Below are 17,193 nucleotides of genomic sequence, written 5' to 3'. Positions count from 1 at the left end.
AATGGCAATAATTAAACAGGGTACAAGTACTTGAAAACACTGCTCCAGTATAATAAGCATACTATATGGTTACTTTCTTAGCCTATTTAAACTCCAGATGGTTCAGGTTTGATTTGCATGTTTTGTGCATTTGCGTGTGAGCTATGCATCAATACAGTTTGAGCTTCATAAGACATATGTGTGAACAATTCTTGAGTTCATAGTTCATTCAGTCGGTGTGGCAAACACAAAACTGGAATAAAAATCTTCCTGAATGGATTCTTGATGCAATTAACCAAAAAGGCTCTACATGGTCAAGATGTCTAGTTCACTGGCTCGAACTGCTAAAGTTTGTTATTGAGAACAGTTTTCTGCACCGGGCTGTAAACATACAGCATATTTTACAGTAGAGTTTCACATTTTTATATGGAAGTCTTGTATGGGAGGGTGTAGTTGGTTTCTTTTAATATATCAAAGCTTCTTTGAAAGCAAATTCCTAAAAAAACAGTGTGTGTCTCTTAATGCTGTGGGAGGTCTCATGACAGAGTCAACTTATAACAACGACTTGATTAACCTCAATCCTGAATTTTATCAAAAGGTTACAAAAAGGGGTTAAGCTTTAAATATTGCTGTCACCACTGAGCTGTAGCTCAGGAGGTAGCGCAGGGCACCTACTGATCGGAAGGTCGGTGGTTCGATCCCTGGCTCCTCCAGTCTGCATTTCAAGTATCCTTGGGCAAGATACTAACCCCAACTTGTTCTCCATCGGTGTATGAATGTGTATGAATGTCGTTAGAAAGCACTAAGTGTAGATTAAGTGCTTGTGAGAATGGGTGTGATTGGGTGAATGAGGCATGTTGTATAGAGCGCTTTGAGTACTCCGTGAGAGTAGAAAAGCGCTATATAAGAATCAGTCCATTTACCATTACCATAAATACTTGAAATGTAATGACAATAAAACTAATTGGAAAATACGAATCTATAACAGCTCTGCTGAAACCTCCCGTTGCTATTCTGTATGCAAAGAAGAATTCTGCATGTATCATGTGAATGCATTCAAGCTAAATTAATTAATGACAACAATAACAGCAAGTTCAGAGATGAGACTAATGAGAAAAGACAAAACCCACGAGCACAGTTTAGAACTGACCATTTATTTAAACTGAATAGCATATGCGTACAAAGTCTCTACAAAGCTAGAAAATATCTAACATACCTTTAGCCATGAGGGGGGAGAAAGTTACAAAGCAAAGATCAGACCCTGTGCAGTACCAATAGACACACATCACTAGCTTTTGGATTTCTCCTAAATGTACTCTCTTCACAAAATAGGATAAACATTAGAATATCAAAGATATACACAACATCTGTAATAAACGTTATTGTCACTTTTATACAAAGCACCTTATCAAAAACCCCTCGGTGCACGACACACGCGTGCTGCACCGGAGCGAAAAAGATTCAAGGCCATTTTGGAATTGATTACAGACAGGATTTCTGCGCCTCACGTGATCCGTAATAGAAGATAATATCCAACTTGCACATACAAGACGACATTAACAACACAGACGACGATGACTGAAAAACTCAGTGCTTCACTGGACTTTGTGACCTTTTGAACGACCTTTTAGACTTCACTGCTTTAGTGTTATTTCATTGTCACCACATATTCTCCAGCTGATTACAGCAAATGGACAGTTAACAGTTAAGCTGTGCAGCTGAGTCCTTGTAATGTTTAACGGACAGTTAGAGCATTTTAATGAGTCACAGTTTAAAGAAGCCTTTTCCTGACAGCCAAGATGGTAAGGGGCGTCCATTTTTGATTTTGTTTTTTTATGTTCATTAAGCGAGCTTTAATAAATCACTTTCCTCTTTACTTTGTGTCACATGACTGTCTTTGGTAAGCAGGTGCTAGATACTGTTTGGACAGAGGGTCATAGCTGCAGCTTTTGTTGGGCTATCACTTGCACGTTACGTGTCCATCCTCCTGCAGAAGGCCTAGTGTTCGGTCTACAAACAACAAATACTGGAGTGTGAGCCACAAGTCTGGGAAAGTCAAGAGCAGGGGAATTTCCTAGCGGGATGATTCACGAGTGTGAGGGGGGAAAGCGTGGTTTGTAATCCCGACAGACACCCACAGGGGTCTTTAGTTTAACAGAGTCAAAACCTAGTGGTTTTGGATAAACACTAATCCATTTCAGCACAAAGGCAGGAGACGTGAATCACGTGTGAGTCATAACTTGTTGAGGCTAAATTTTGAACAGCTGGCCATTTCTGAGCAAAGATGTGTCATTTGAGGTTTGAAGTTCCTACAAGTTACTGGATCTTCTGTACCGCAAAGCATTTTCGGCCAACATCATTGTATCAAGGTTTTCTTATTAAAACATAAAAATCTCTGGGCCTCATTTATTCACATTGCTTCATTTTTCCGACCTTCTAGTGTTTAAACAGATTCCCACATGTAAACAAAAAAAAAAAAAGAAATCTTTAAGAGCTGCAATGAGTTACAAATCATGGATTTTAATTCCAAGAGAAAGAAGCTTATCCAGATAAATCGGTAAACCTAGTCAGTGTAGCTTATTATAGCTGCCTTTTCAGTCTAACTTGAAAGAATCAGTTTGGCACTCTAACAAATACATTTCTTGTTCGGTTTGTTGTGTGAAAGCTGCTAATGCCATGAGTTTATCACACCATGAAAACATGTGGAAACAGCAAAGCTAAAAGTGAAACTGCCTACTTCTCAAAAGTATGCTTGGACTGCTGGAACAAGTCTGAGAGCAGGCAGTCTGACTCAGTTTTAATTCATTAATCTATTACTTTTTAAAACTAGCCTTCCAAACACCGGTGGTTGGGAATACAGGCCAAACTTGCAGAAAATCTGCAAAAGCTAATTATGAGTACGCTAAGCTAAGCTAACCAGCTATAGGTATGCGAATATATAACAAGACAAGATGATTTGAGAGCTGGTTGACTTTTAGCATTTCTTCTTATTTTTTAAACTGCCTAACTTGACTATATGCTTTTTTTTTTAAAACATACCAAACAAACACAATATAATATGTGAATTTGCTAGCTTTAGAAGGGATTATGAGCACTGTTTCCACTTGCTTTCATTGCTATGCTAAGCTAAGCTAACCTGCTAGCTGTAGCTGTATCAGACAGAGATATTAAAGTTGTAAAAAGTTAATTGATGGCATCCACTACTTTTAACAGCGTCTATATAAAACAGATAATCAAAATGATTCTACAGCAGGTTTGTAAGAGCAGGTCGTCCAAACAGTGACAAGTCCAAACAATTGCATTTTATGAACGAGGCGCCAGGTAATATCTAGTGCACAAGCTCTGTCTACATGAATCCGTCATACATGTAATAAACAAATGCAAATACATGGAATAAATACTGCCAATAGATACCACATGAACAAGAATTTATCCCAAAGACATCAGAAAAAATTGAAAAATTAATCAGGACTGTCCACAAATTAAATTAAAGAACCACTTTTACATGGAATTTGGATAAACTGATCCCAGGACACAGAAAACAGGGGCATGTGGGACCAAAATGTTCCTGTACAATAAAATGTTTTTGTTTTTTTGTCCCATGCACCACCTACAACATCAAATTATCAGGACTTTTGGGAAACACAATAGAAATGTCTAATGCTGTTTCCAGCCAAAGGCACTTCATGCTGCTGGGCATGACACAGACAAACCACCAGACGACACCTGCTACAGTACACTCCATCGAGAGTTTTTGGTTTTTTAAAATTCATAAATTACTTTTTAAATATTATATAACCAGAAAAACCTGTGTTGTAGTGGTTGAGGGGAACTGTGTCATCTAGAGTTAAAATAACCCTGACACTGAGGTGAGAATGCTTCTGGTCAGGGCTGTCCCATCTAAATATGGATGTAATATTCAGGCTTGCTTGTATGGGCATGGTCATCACACTTACCTAAGATAACATTAAAGGGGACATATTATACTTTTCCTTGTTTTCCATCATATATAAAGTTAAAATGGTGGACACTTGGAATAAACTAGGCCAACATTTTAAATAATATGTCCGGGTATGTATAAGTAATCCCTGTGAACCAAAAGCTCAGGTTTCTGCTTCAGATAGCAAAAAAACAAAACAAAACAAAAAAAACCCTCTGTGTACAAAAGCCCCGCCCACCTGCTGAGCCTTCTGTTTGCAGGAAGTGGCCAATTAGAAGAAGTTGGGTTTAATAATGGGAGGCTGACTCAGACATTGAATGAACTGAAGGGCTACATCAAGGACCAAAATAAGATAAAGGAGGATTATTTTGAACTGTGACGCATGCAAAGCTACTCTAGGAGACTAAAAGAATGAAAATTTGGAAATGAACACAATAGGTCCCCTTTAAGTTGCAAAAGTAATTTACACAATAAAAACAGCAGTAAAACTTTTTTCCCTACGTGTACACCATGAATGGCAATGTATAAGGTTTAAAATTCACAGTGCTTTTCAGTAGACCAGAGTATGCTTCAGATTATAATCCTTAAGATCTGCAAACTCATATTAATAGTTGATCATAGTTTGTAATCACATTTCTATCTGTTAATCACCCCTCTGGTTGACAGCTGTCACGGTTTGGGATGAAGCCTGCAATTCCACGTTGAATCCATTTATGGAATCCAGTTTTAGCATTTCTAATGACGTCTCAGTGACGTCAGTTTCACCGTTTGCCGTTCTCCCACAGAGCTGGCATTTCCTACAGCTGCTGCTTCACAATAAAAGCCCACAAAACAGGATTCTGAAATCTTGAGGATTATAATTTCGTTAGTCTTTTAAGCAAAATAAAGAGTCACCTGTTGCACAAAAAACAATTCAGTTCAATTTCACTTATAGTTTCTTATTATTAACATAAGGTTTAGATAGTGATTGTGGAATTAAAATAGAATCTCTATGCTATTATCAATAAACAACTCCCCAAAGTTTAGAAGATTTTTTTCTTTTCTTTTTTTTGTAAAGAAAACATACAAAAAGGTAAAAATTTGATTTCTTTTTCTTTGGGACAAACCTCTTGTATAAGAATTCAGCTCACACAATTTGCAGTGTCCATCTGTACAAATCCACCTCTATATTCTACTATATGATAATGCAGTAGTGTTATTTCCTCCAGCTTTCTCTGCTTATTGATGATACACAGGGTCTGACCTTCAGCGCCTGTCAGTTTCCTGACAGATAACACACGGGGGGGAAATTATGAGATCTCACTCTCTCTGTTTTTTGTTGTTTTTTTGTTTTGTTTTTCTCCCCCTCTCTTTCTTTCTTCTCCCTGGGTCGACTTTCACCAAAACTCATGACAGAAACACCACTTTCATTTCCATCATCAAGATAGGAAAGAGAAAAAAAAGACAGAAAAGAGAAAAAACTGGGAGAAAGAGAAGAAGGAACCAATTAGTGGAGACGTGACATCCCCTGGTGATATCAGAGTCAGGATGTTCTTGGGGAAATGCACCAGGTCGATTCTGATGTGTTTTTATGGCTGCACTGCCACTGTGCTTTTTTTATTATCATTATAGCTAATGAGCTACCGATCACCAGGTTTGGAGTTAGTGTGGATATGCTCCTGTTGAGGAGGTTTCTGCGGTGTCACATCTGGTGTTAATTAAAAAAAATATTTTTACCCCCGTTATTTTCAGTGAAAATGCAGCCTTTTTCTTTTTTTCACGAATTTGTTTGGCTGAAACTAATTTTTAGAGACATTTTTAGCTCTGATGTCACAAAAAAGGAAAAAAAAAAACACCAAGCAAAGGCCATACATGTGTTTCAACGTGAGTGTGTATATGTGTGTGTGTTATTCCTTGATGAGTCGATAGATGTGGTGCTGTGCTCCGTGCTCGTTGTTGGACACCTCGAACACACACGCCATACACAGCAACGTTTCCTGAGTGTCTCTGTTGCTCACCACCTGGAAACACACACACGGGAATGAAGAACACACAAGAGGTCAAGGTTAAGCACACTCGTATACATATATCATTCGAGATCAAGAACTGCACAAGTATACTTCTAAACTCTTATCCTCCTTAAGGCAACAACTAATATTTCAACATGTATTCACAGCTGTAGGATATAGAAGACAATATGCTTATACAAAGCACATGAAACAATTACAGCACCTGAACAAAAGCACTTTAAAAGGTCTACCAATGCAGAAAGGTGCCACTGAGAAATTCACATGCACAGTTTTAGTAGCACACTGAAGGTGCTGGTTTATGGAGAAAACCAGAGTTTGGTTAATCCCATTTGTTTTGGGGTTGTGTGATTTTTGCAAAAAAAGTGGATAAAGTAGCAGCGAGAGCTCTGCACAGACGCTGAAGAAGATTCTCATTATCTATTCCCAGTGAATGTAGTGTCACAGAGACCTGGCACCGGCTGGTGTTAAAGGGGACCTACGCTGCTCATTTCCAGTTTCATGTTTTTATTCTTGGACTCCACTAAGGTGGCTTTGCATTAGTTTAAAATCACTCTTGTTTATTTTGTACTGGATCTTGGTGCTGCCCCCAAGTTCATTCCATAGACTGTATATAAAAGTAGGTCAACACAGATGCTGACTAGTGAAATCCTGTTGTGAAGTCTTGAGCTAAGCTTTTTCACTGCTGTCATCTTCCCATTTTAAAGCCAGACATGATGAGGGAGGGGTTGGTCTGCCTGGGAAACTGAGACACACTGAAGCTCATGTTGTAAGAACTGCTCCATCACCTTCCCTGCCTTATCTTCCCGTGTGTTTGATGGGAAGTAGGATCTTAATATACTCCTCTTTGCAACCAGCTTGATGAATCAACCACTTTGATGTTCCATTCCTTTTCCAGACCTAGAATCTGTGTGTGGCGGGGCGTGGTCTGTGGTGCCGTTGCAGGGGAGATGGATGCACGTGCACGACATCGGCAGTCACGCGTCGTCGGCTGGAAGATCTGCACTGGGTCCTGGGTTATTGTTGTTGGTGATGCGTGCGGCTGGCAGCGGGAGAGCTGAGGCCATTCGTGTGTGTTTAACAGCAACCGAGTTAATAAAGAGATGCTGAAAAGCACAAGCCTGTGGTCGGGTCCGTCATTAATGCCATACTGTACATCTTTGATATACAGTCTTTACCTTATCCACTCTCTAAAGCAAGCGGTTTTAGCTCTTCTCCCTTTAAAATCTCCCTCTCTGTAATCCAGCTTTCTACTGATTGGCTGTCAGTGTGAGATGATCATATTAAGGATATTAATAATTAGCTTCTATGACTCTGACATCACAGAGGTCTAAGAGTTTAAAAACTCAGTTTTTAGACAGGATGAAACCGGAGCTTTTATCTCATGGGGATTACCTGTACATATGTTGACCTCATTATTTGAAGCTTCATGTTTAATATAAGCAATCGCCATGATAACAGTAACGATATAACAGAGAATGAGGAAAAGCGGAAGAGACGTCCCAGACTTGGATTAACTGCATTAGTGTAACATTTTCACCCATCGAGAGAAGGAAGGTGGTAAATATATATTTGCATAACATAAACAGTACAGCACACAGAGAGACGCACCAGCAAAATAGTGAAGTTCTCCAGCACGCTGTTCATCATGTATTTCTCCGGCAGGTGTTTGAGCTTGTGGATGAAGTTGATCATGTATTCGCACATCGGCGAACGACTGATTCTGTAGACAAAACGCCCGTTTTCAAACCTCGCGTACTCCGTCTGTGAGAGAGGGGGAAGCAAAGGAAGATGCTTTAGCCAAATAATATTACACAACGCACCAATGAAAGGCACCTCCATCAGTTTTACACATCAAAAGCAGCTTTCTAGCGAAAAGCTCAGCCTTTGAAAATGGTTGTGTAACATTATGTGCAGCTGTGGAAAACTGTCAGGCCTGACATAATCATTTTTGCTAGTGTCATAAGGGATTATTTGATGCCATCGAGGGCTTAAGGTGAAGAAAATGAAGGATGTGGTGGTTTTAAAGCCCACATAGGGAGTTACAGGACATTTTGCAAGTATCAATATTTTTTCAGTCTGAATGCAGAAATCACCTGCTGTGTGAATAAACCCCACATGTTTCTATTTAGCAGTTATCCTCAGTCCTCACCTCAACCTTCTCAACCACCTGCTTGCCAAAGGAGCAGACCTTGGTGGAGCAGGTGATTGTCATGTTCTCCGAGCTCTCGTACTGGCTGGTCACACCGTAGAAGGCTGCGGGGTCGTCCTGCACGTTATAATTCAGGTCCGCCTGGAAACCACAGAGCAAAGACGACAACGCAAACATCAGGTCACAGAAAACAAGCACGTTTAGTCCTGTTGCTTTTCTGAAGCTAAAGTTTTCCGACAGTGCCCTCTGCTGGTACTGCACCATAAAAGGTCTCCAGAGGACGAGCAAATCCATGATTATGATGCTGAAACTGACATGAAAATGCAATGTGCAACCTTATTTTTCAGTACATGAAGTAAAAGAATCATCTCCGAGACTCTTCCTCCATCCATCAGTGCAGAGTGCTGTTTTAATTGGGCACTAAAATGTTCTGAAACCTTGCATATGCATGTTTATCTCCTTAATCACCTCATAAAACAGTTAAAATGCAATTTGTTGTGTAATCTTTAGAAGAAGAAAAAATGTATTGTTGTAAAATGTGGGGATTGACCTTTATAACATCCACATTTGTTTGTTTGTTTGTTTTATTTGAACCAAACCTTTATGCAGGTGTTTTATGAGACAGGAAAGAGGCAGGTACAGGGGGGAAACAGAAGAAAGAAACATTTTCTTATACAACTTTGTGCGACTGAAGTTGAAGCAGAAAAATGTTTAATCAGAGCAGAGAGAACACGCTGCACCTGGACTGCAGGCAGGGAGGAGCGAGGAAGGGTTTGTACTGTTTGTAATGAGTCCTCTGAGGAGCACCGTGCGTCTCGGGGCTCAGAGAACACACAAACACAAACACCATATGCTTACTCACTTACATTTACATCCATTCACGTGCACACAAACATCAAACCGTGCTCTATTAAAGCTGCAGATTATCAGAAACACACTCCATTGTGGTAGATCTGAGAGCTTTTTAATTAAATTCAAGGGAAGGCTCTCTACATGACACACACACTCTCTCTTTATTTGTTCGCATGCTGCAAGCACACCTCACCACTTCACAAGCCTGCAGGCTCCTGTCCTCTCCTGGATTATTTCTACTGTCCAACAACCTCCTCACCTCACAGTGATTTTGTCGGTTGACCAGCCCCACCCCAGAACAGGAGTTCTCCAGTCATGGAGCTTAGCAGCTGCAACTAACAGGAAGCCTTGGATTTCTGCTCATGTTGAAGCAGTGCAAGTGTAACACATGCAAAGAGGATGGTGTCGTTTTAGAATTACATTTATGACAATGACGGAAAGAGGAAAAGGTGTCGAGAATAGATCGTCTGCTGTAACATGAGCTCATCTAGCTAGCAAATCAGTGTGACTCCTACTAAGCTAACTTGCTTACGAATTAGGGCTGTGACAACATCTGATATCCAACTCGAAATGCTTGTGGTTAAAAAGAATTACACAATATCCACTTTATTTTACTTCTCCAGGCAAGGATTTTAGCTACTCTGATTAGCGACTAACAATACAATGTAGCCACACGGTCACAGAACATCAACTCAAAGGCCACCGCAATGCTACAGCATAATAACTATGACATAGCATCATCAGACTGAAGTACTGTCTGAAAACATGAAGATAAAAGCCAGTATGTTTTTCCACCGTGAGCACTGAAAGCATCCAACAGCTCAGTTTGTCAATCACCAAATCCAATTACTTTAATTGACCCATTCATCTGAGATGATTCTAAGAAAAACTACTTACTACACCTTTACACACATTTAATTCATATTGCAAATGACAATGACGTTTTTATCTATAGATCACATTTCATTACATGTAAACTCAATCCACCTGACGCAGAAGATAGAGACATAAAAACCTGTGTATGTTTGCAATGCCTTAAGGCAGTCAAAGCTGCACAACAAAACAACGCCAACGCCTATTAAGCGAAGATCTGTGTAAATAAAAAGGTTTGGGGTCTGTTGTTGAATGTATGCACACATGTAACTGAGAAGAGAGTAGCTTGTTCCAAAAAACAGCAACACAATAGCTGAAAGCGTCCGCCTATGGCGTTATTTTTGTGCCACTATTCTGAGCGCACGTAAAAAAAGTTTGCAGGTGTAAGTGTTGCATTTTGAGGAGAAATTTATTTTGAGCGAAGAAAAGCTGAATTTGAGTGAACAAAAGTCATTCCTGCAACGCCTGTTACCCACCAGCTGACCGGGTGGTCACTCAGGTTAAACATAATATATGAGGCTGAACTGACAAAAAATCACCGACTACTCCACCAGGTATTATAGGAAAAACAATAAAGCCTTTGAACTAAAACAAACGCTGTTGTGACAGTGACGTACACTGTCTTGTTGGTATATATGTATGATTTATTTCACCTTCATGTTTCCAAACCGATATGATGAGCAGCAGCTTTTACAGCTGTGGCTCCAGCAAACATCAGCTGATACTAGAAATTAATTTTAAATAAATTCTAACAACAGCTGATCAAGCTTGAACGTGCTGCTGTTGTTGTTTAGCGCAACATCTGCTGGTTTCCTGTTTCTGGCGCAAAGTGGGAGATAAACAAACAAGAGAGACGATCAGCTGATCATTGATCAGTTTCATGATTGAAGTAGCAACAGGAGAGAGAGGGGAGAAGATGAGAGAAGAAGAGGCAGCTCACAGCGTAAAGACAGAATAACTCCAGCTTTGTGTCTTTTTCATTGTAGCTGAAGTCCGGGACTAATCGCGTTCCTTTTCCCCTCAATACGGATGTATTGTAATTGGTCCAGCCCAGAGTTGATCATGACGAATTGGCTAATCCACCACCTTTCATTGTTTATACAGTTACAAAAACAAACAAACATAAAAATGAAAAATCATCATCGGCTCACCGGGGCCGGTTCCAGTCCAGCTATGCGGTCAGCTGGTGGGTAACAGGCATCTCCGAAAACGTTAGAGCACTTATGCAAAAATGTGATGTCTTGATGAATCGAGCAGATATTAGAAGTTTACACAGCACCATTCTCGCATGAAAATATCTTAAAAGTTTATTTTCAGACCCAGAAAGAGCAATATTTCAAACTCCGCCACTCTGTGTTCCTCCGCCACTGCCTCGATTGAGTTTTGGACGAAATGGATTCTGGGATATTGCATTTTGTCATTTCGAGCTGATTGGAGACCAAAACAGCCAATCAGATTTTTTTGCATCCAAGTCTGTGATTGGCTGGTTTTGTGGCACAAATATAACGGTGTAGAGAAAGAGTTGAGCGCGCACGGGCAGAAATGTTTAGAGTGCGAGCAACACATTGCGAGCGAGCGCAAATGCAAAAACTGACCGAACTGAGGGGCAGCTATTGTGCGTTTGTATGGATAATAGCAAACACTGAAATACATTTTTTGCACGCAGCAATGAATTTTGTTCACTCAAATTCAGCTTTTCTTCACTCAAAATAAATTTCTCCTCAAAATACAACACTTGCACCTGCAAACTTTTTTTTACGTGCACTCAGAATAGTGGCACAAAAATAACGCCACAGGCGCCCACTTAGATCCAATTATTGTCATCTTACTGGGTTTTTTGTTACTGACTTTTTTTCGTAGAGGCTATAAATTATTAGTTTGAGAGTCGGATTTTTGGAAGTCCTATGGTACAGAGGAGTTCTGAGAAAGGACAGTAAAGTCAGCACACACACACAGGTGAAAACAGCTACCTGTGAGTCTGGAGGTGAGCAGGTGTTCAAACAAAGCATCTGCGCTTTCATCAACCCACCACCTCCATATTCCAGGTGGACAGATGGAACTCACACAAGCACACACACACACACACACACACACACAGTGCTGCGTAGAAAAATAAGGGAACTTTCCCTGGGTGGGGGCAGAGGTGCATGGAATGCGGTTCTTGCTGACCCTACTCGGTGACGTCCAAAGCATTTTCAGGAGGAAAAAACATTAACCTTAGTCCAGAAATATTTTTAAGATATTTGACAGGTACTGGAAAAAAAAACTCAAGTAAACAGGAAACTGATTAAAAGTTTGTCTGCTTACCCAGAATTTGATCAGGTAGAAGGCGTTTTGTGGGCCCTTATCAAACAGCTCCTTCAGACCTCCCTTCTTCTCGGGGAACTTGTCGTAGATTTGCCGGATGTCCACACACTCCAGCAGCGGATCGCTGTAGCTCAGGCTGCTCTGGCTGATGTGCACAAAAAGGTGCTTGTTGTACTGAGAAGAGAGAAACATTTGAATCAGACGGACGCCAGAAATGTGGAGATAAACACACTGGGTACGCCTAAAGTTACTTCAAGGATCCTGCTATAACTTTTCACTGTAATTTTGAACCTAACAGAGAAACAGAAAAATATAAAGTTAGATCAGCAATCTGGTGGATTGTTAAAAGAAAGACTGCACATCATCACAGCACAACCAAAAGCCAACAAGACCACAGAAGTCATTGAAAGTGCAACGAGTTATCTCCATGGTTTAGAAAAACAACTTACTCTAAGCATGAATTGAGACGCTCCCGTTCATCGAGGTTGTCAAGTTCTGCAACCAAGAGACAAGCTACTCTCTCCCCCCGAGGACCCAAAAAACCCTCAGAAATGTTTCTATCACTAGCTGTGATCTCAACCCAGCAGATCATGTTGTTCATTACTGAACTAATGGCAGAGAAAACACCCAAACAAGCCGCCACTGAAGGAAGCTGCAGTAAAGGTCTAGCAGAGCATCTCAAGGGAGGAAACACTCGATGGTGTCCATGGGTTCTCCACTTCAGGCAGACTGCAAATGGCTTTCATCCAAGCAGTGAAAAAATCCTCATAATACCTTTGAGCCTCTGAAAACAGGATTGTGTATAAATGGCTGTAATTCCTCAACAGTTAATGCAAATTTAGTGTTAATTCCCCTGAATTAAAGCTGAAAGCACTTCAGTCAGATCTTCGTTGTTTGATTTAAAGTCAAACGCTGCAGTCGCTGCACAGGCAAAGCTGCAAAAACTGTCTTTGTCCAAAAGATTAGGAACCTAAATGTGTGGTTATCATTTAATCGTTAAATTTAAGTCAGGTTTTATCAATTATAACAAACTGAATGCAAGCATAGCTGCTAGAAGTTATGGCTAAAACTACAAAATTAAACTGAGGGATAAACTGCTAATAATTCAACTGTAATCTCAGTATCCATGTAAGCTGCTGATTAATACGCTTATGTTGAAAGCAAACTTCAAATTTCTATTTCTGAGCTCAAATAGAGGCTTTACTGACTTACTCCCACTGACCAGTTTCAGAACAGGACCACGGCAACTTTACTGGGCTGTTCTCTGACCTGCTTTTCTTAGACAGGGTGTGAGTTTGTTTGGCTTTGCAGCACAATAAATCATACAGTTTAATGCAATATTGGCCAGCTATACAGATCACAGAGGGCAAAAAACTTAATAGAAAGATCTGCTAGTCTGGTTGGTTAAAAAAAATACATAATTTTCTGCATTTTTACCCAACTTTGTCTTTGCCTACTGATAAATCTGCATGTTAAATGTGACTTCAGTGGGATGGATCTACATTTAAGGACTCCATTTATTCCCACTAATGTAAATGATGCCGTTTGACAACAGAATCTATTTCACTGTACAACAAAGTCACTGTACAACAGTTTTTTTCCCACTAAGCAAACAAAAAGCAACAAGATGAATGCCAGCTGTCTATGAGCCCAAGGTAGAAAAATGGCAGTGAGTACGCAGCGTGGCAGGATGACAGATAGACTGAGCAGACAGAGAGATAGAGCTTTACAAAGGTTATTCATACTAGGCGACACACAAAGGGCTTTAACGCTGTTCTCTGCTGTGGGGTTATCTGTCATCTCTGTTTATGGGACAATAGGGAGTGCTTATTGTAGTCTGGTGCTGGATATGTGTGCATGTGTGCAGAGTAACTCACTGCCTCCTGGTCCCTCTGTGTCTCCAGGAAAGATGAAAACTCCACCAGTCGTAGTTTGGTGGTGCCGATGGAGCGACCCTGCCATGCCGGCTCTCGGTGCGTTTGGGCTGCACTGGGAGGTTCATAGCCTTGAACACACACACACACACACACACACACACACACACACACACCATTTAATCCCACTTCACCACTGCAACATGTTCAATCGTGCTTTTTAACGGGCTTAGCAGTAATGCAAACGTGTAAAACTTTAAGCCATTACTGGAGGCCCGAGGACAAAAGCCGGCTGAGGTAAAGGCGAGGCACTAAAAAGCGGTTAACAACAGTATATGTAAAGGGGTAACAATGCAGGGGCCACAGCGAGACCCCCGGTTGCTGCCTCAAAACTCACTCGCTCCATTTTCAAAAACCTCGCCACTCTCGTCACTTAGTTTCATGCTATTGTAACTAGCACACCCCATCATCCAATCTGAAGAGAGGAAGCTCAACAGTGCCGGGTGAGCCAAGTGACGCGGCGCCTTCTTAAATTCATGAAACGTAACTTTTGTTGACCTCATCTGTGGTCAGTCATGTGGCTGGCTCAGTTCTGGCTCAGTCTTTTTCTGATTTGTCATGAGTGGATAAAAGATTAGAGATGTTTTGGGGCATTTCCAGTGGCCGTGGTTACCTAATTTTCTGACAAACTGTCAAATTTTAACTTTTTCAAGTCAAGCACGCACTAAGGAACTCGTTAGTTTGGGTGCCCTGTTCCACATTTGAGAGGACAGGCCACGCAGCTGAGGTTGTTTTCCACTCTGAAACAGCAAAGCTAACAAGGTGTGTGCAATCAACAGGTCAGCCAATAAAACTAACTTTTGTCATTTCATTAGTTTTTCATTGTTTGACAGGATCGTAATATAAAAATTAGGTAATATATTTAATAAAAATATTAAAAATGAGACCACCTCCAACTTTCTCAGTTGGTACCATCATGTAGCGATGGTGAACAGAGGCCACGCTAAACCTAAACTTGCTGAAGAAACTGGCTGTGCGCTGCTTGTCTGTCATCTTAACCTCAGTGACGTTGTTCATTCCTCGCCACATATCTCTTGTGGTCGCGTGTGGCCTCCAGCTTCACCCTTACGTGGACTCTCACTCTCCTCTGGGAGTTCACTTCTTCCCTGTCACCTTAAAGTGTTTCTTCTTTATACTAAGCAGTTTTTGTGGATGGCTGCGGCTCAGGAGGTAGAGTGGTTTGTCTACTAATTGGAAAAGTGGTTCGATCCCTGGCTCCTCTGACACCTGTATGTCAAGTATCCTCGGGCGAGATACTGAACCCCGAGTTCTCCTGATGCATCATTTTTTTCAGTTAGGCAAAGAAAAAGCACTTTTGTGAATGTGTGTGTGAATGAGGCTTGGAGTAGAAAAACACCAAGAGCTTAAATTGAATAGAAAACAAGTACAGTCCATTTACCATTTCTTTTAGGTCACTAGGTATCCCAGGCTTGGTCTCAAAGTAGCATACAGGCCTGGCTCGTATCATCACAAAATTGGATCTATTCTTTGATGCAGCCAGTCGAACTAATAATGTCGTCTGATGTAGATTCCAGACTGTAGACTCAAAGCAGCTCCTCTGGATAAAGGTTGTAACAAGAGGAACCAACTTCGGTGTGAGCAGCACTACATTATGGACACGTCACTGGGTATAGTTGTCTTTCTTGCTAACATTATCGGCAGCAAAATCATATCCGAGGGATATTTCTATCTGGATAGCTTGCCAGCTGTTTAATGGCAGATGTATAAGTTGACTTTTTGCAGTAATAGTCAATGTGTGAGCACGAGCTGCACACTAATGTCCTCAACACTGGAGTTCACTCAGCGGCAATGGAGGTCATTATTGATAATGGTTTTCTGAGGTTACACAGAGTTTTTAAGTTGACAGGACCAAATGAACGCTGCTTGCTATCCTGCTACTCCTTGTATTAAAGGGTATATGGCTCCAAGATTAAAATTACTAGCATTTTCAGGCAGTAAACAGACAGGCTCAGCAGCTGCACGCAAGCTGCAAAAGCTATGCCAAGCAATCAAAGTGCAATTTTCCCAGGAATTGCACTTTCCACCTGATATTTTCAAAGCTGCTTCTAGAAAAAGCAACACAAACTTTTAGTACAGATGACGTAAGAAAAGTCAGATCGACACCTTTTCCCTCTCACGACCTCTTCACGATACAAAAGCGGGAGTGCTGGAGACCCAGGTGTTCAGACAGATTCAAAAACCATCCTGTAGTGAGGCAGCGGTCTAAATGGCAGGAGACAGGACTGCAAGTCCGCTTTTAAAAAAAAGAAGATAATTGCGCTGTGGTCCGTCTCACCTGAGATCGTGGTGGTCCCTGCTGTCTGCACAGAGTAGGCTTGCTGAGAGAAAGGCTTGATGCTGAGAGAAACAGAGACAGAAGCAGAAAGGAAGCATTGTCACTGTACTTACATTATACAGCGAGGAAGTCTGCTGTGCGTCTTGTATGAACAGTAGTAGAAGCACAGAGATCAAGAGCAGCTCCGAGTTCAGTAAAAGCTATACCAGCCCTATTTCCAACCATTATCATCATCTCACGGGCACGTAAGAGCAGCAGGTGATGAAATGAAAAGGGGGTTTGAACTTGGTGCAGCTAGCCATGTGAACAGAAACTAGGCCAAGAAACCAGCTTAACCATGTTGGAAATCAAATGTACCGTTATTTTCTAAGGAATTGGAAGATTCCACGTGTCACTCCTGCAAACTAATCAGATTTATGACTTCTGAATTGCCACCTTGTTTAAACATCCATTCATTTATTCTGATTGCATGCATCTGGATGTGTCTGCGAGACTCTTGTTATGATTCTGTGTGCTGCAAAAAATGCATCAATAACTTTAAGCCAAATCCAGACTGACAACACTGAGAAATCTTTGTGTGTTTGAGTTCTGGCTTGTCATATTTCAAAAAGCACTTAGTAGTAAATGGGATGAACTAGGGCTGGGCGATATGACCCAAAATTCATATCTCAATATTTTTTAGCTGGATGGCGATATAAGATATATATCTCGATATTTTTTTTAAGCCATAAAGTAAGAACAAAAAGAGAGTTCTTAGTCAAAGCTGTGTCCCAGATGTCACACAGGCACTTTTATTAACATACAGCACAGATGTACATGAAAAATTACTCAAAATTAAATTATGAGCATTCATT

At 40.8% G+C, this 17,193-nt stretch overlaps 1 protein-coding gene across 2 annotated transcripts in view; it reads right to left on the bottom strand.

The window, feature by feature from the left end:
- Window positions 1–1,112: 1,112 nt before the first annotated feature.
- Window positions 1,113–17,193, bottom strand: part of tead1a (TEA domain family member 1a) — a 50,270-nt gene continuing 34,189 nt past the window's right edge. For both annotated transcript variants that reach the window (XM_080876596.1, XM_080876597.1), the window contains 6 exons: window positions 16,340–16,401; window positions 13,987–14,114; window positions 12,110–12,283; window positions 8,078–8,218; window positions 7,537–7,689; window positions 1,113–5,919 (listed from right to left, as the gene is read on the bottom strand). In XM_080876596.1, the coding sequence (XP_080732722.1) occupies window positions 5,806–5,919; window positions 7,537–7,689; window positions 8,078–8,218; window positions 12,110–12,283; window positions 13,987–14,114; window positions 16,340–16,401 (772 nt within the window). In that variant the 3' untranslated portion in view covers window positions 1,113–5,805. The remainder of the gene's footprint in view (window positions 5,920–7,536; window positions 7,690–8,077; window positions 8,219–12,109; window positions 12,284–13,986; window positions 14,115–16,339; window positions 16,402–17,193) is intronic.

The sequence above is a fragment of the Rhamphochromis sp. 'chilingali' genome (genome assembly GCF_963969265.1).
Source record: "Rhamphochromis sp. 'chilingali' genome assembly, chromosome: 2".
NCBI lineage: Eukaryota > Metazoa > Chordata > Actinopteri > Cichliformes > Cichlidae > Rhamphochromis > Rhamphochromis sp. 'chilingali'.
This window is presented reverse-complemented; position numbering and strand designations above follow the sequence as displayed.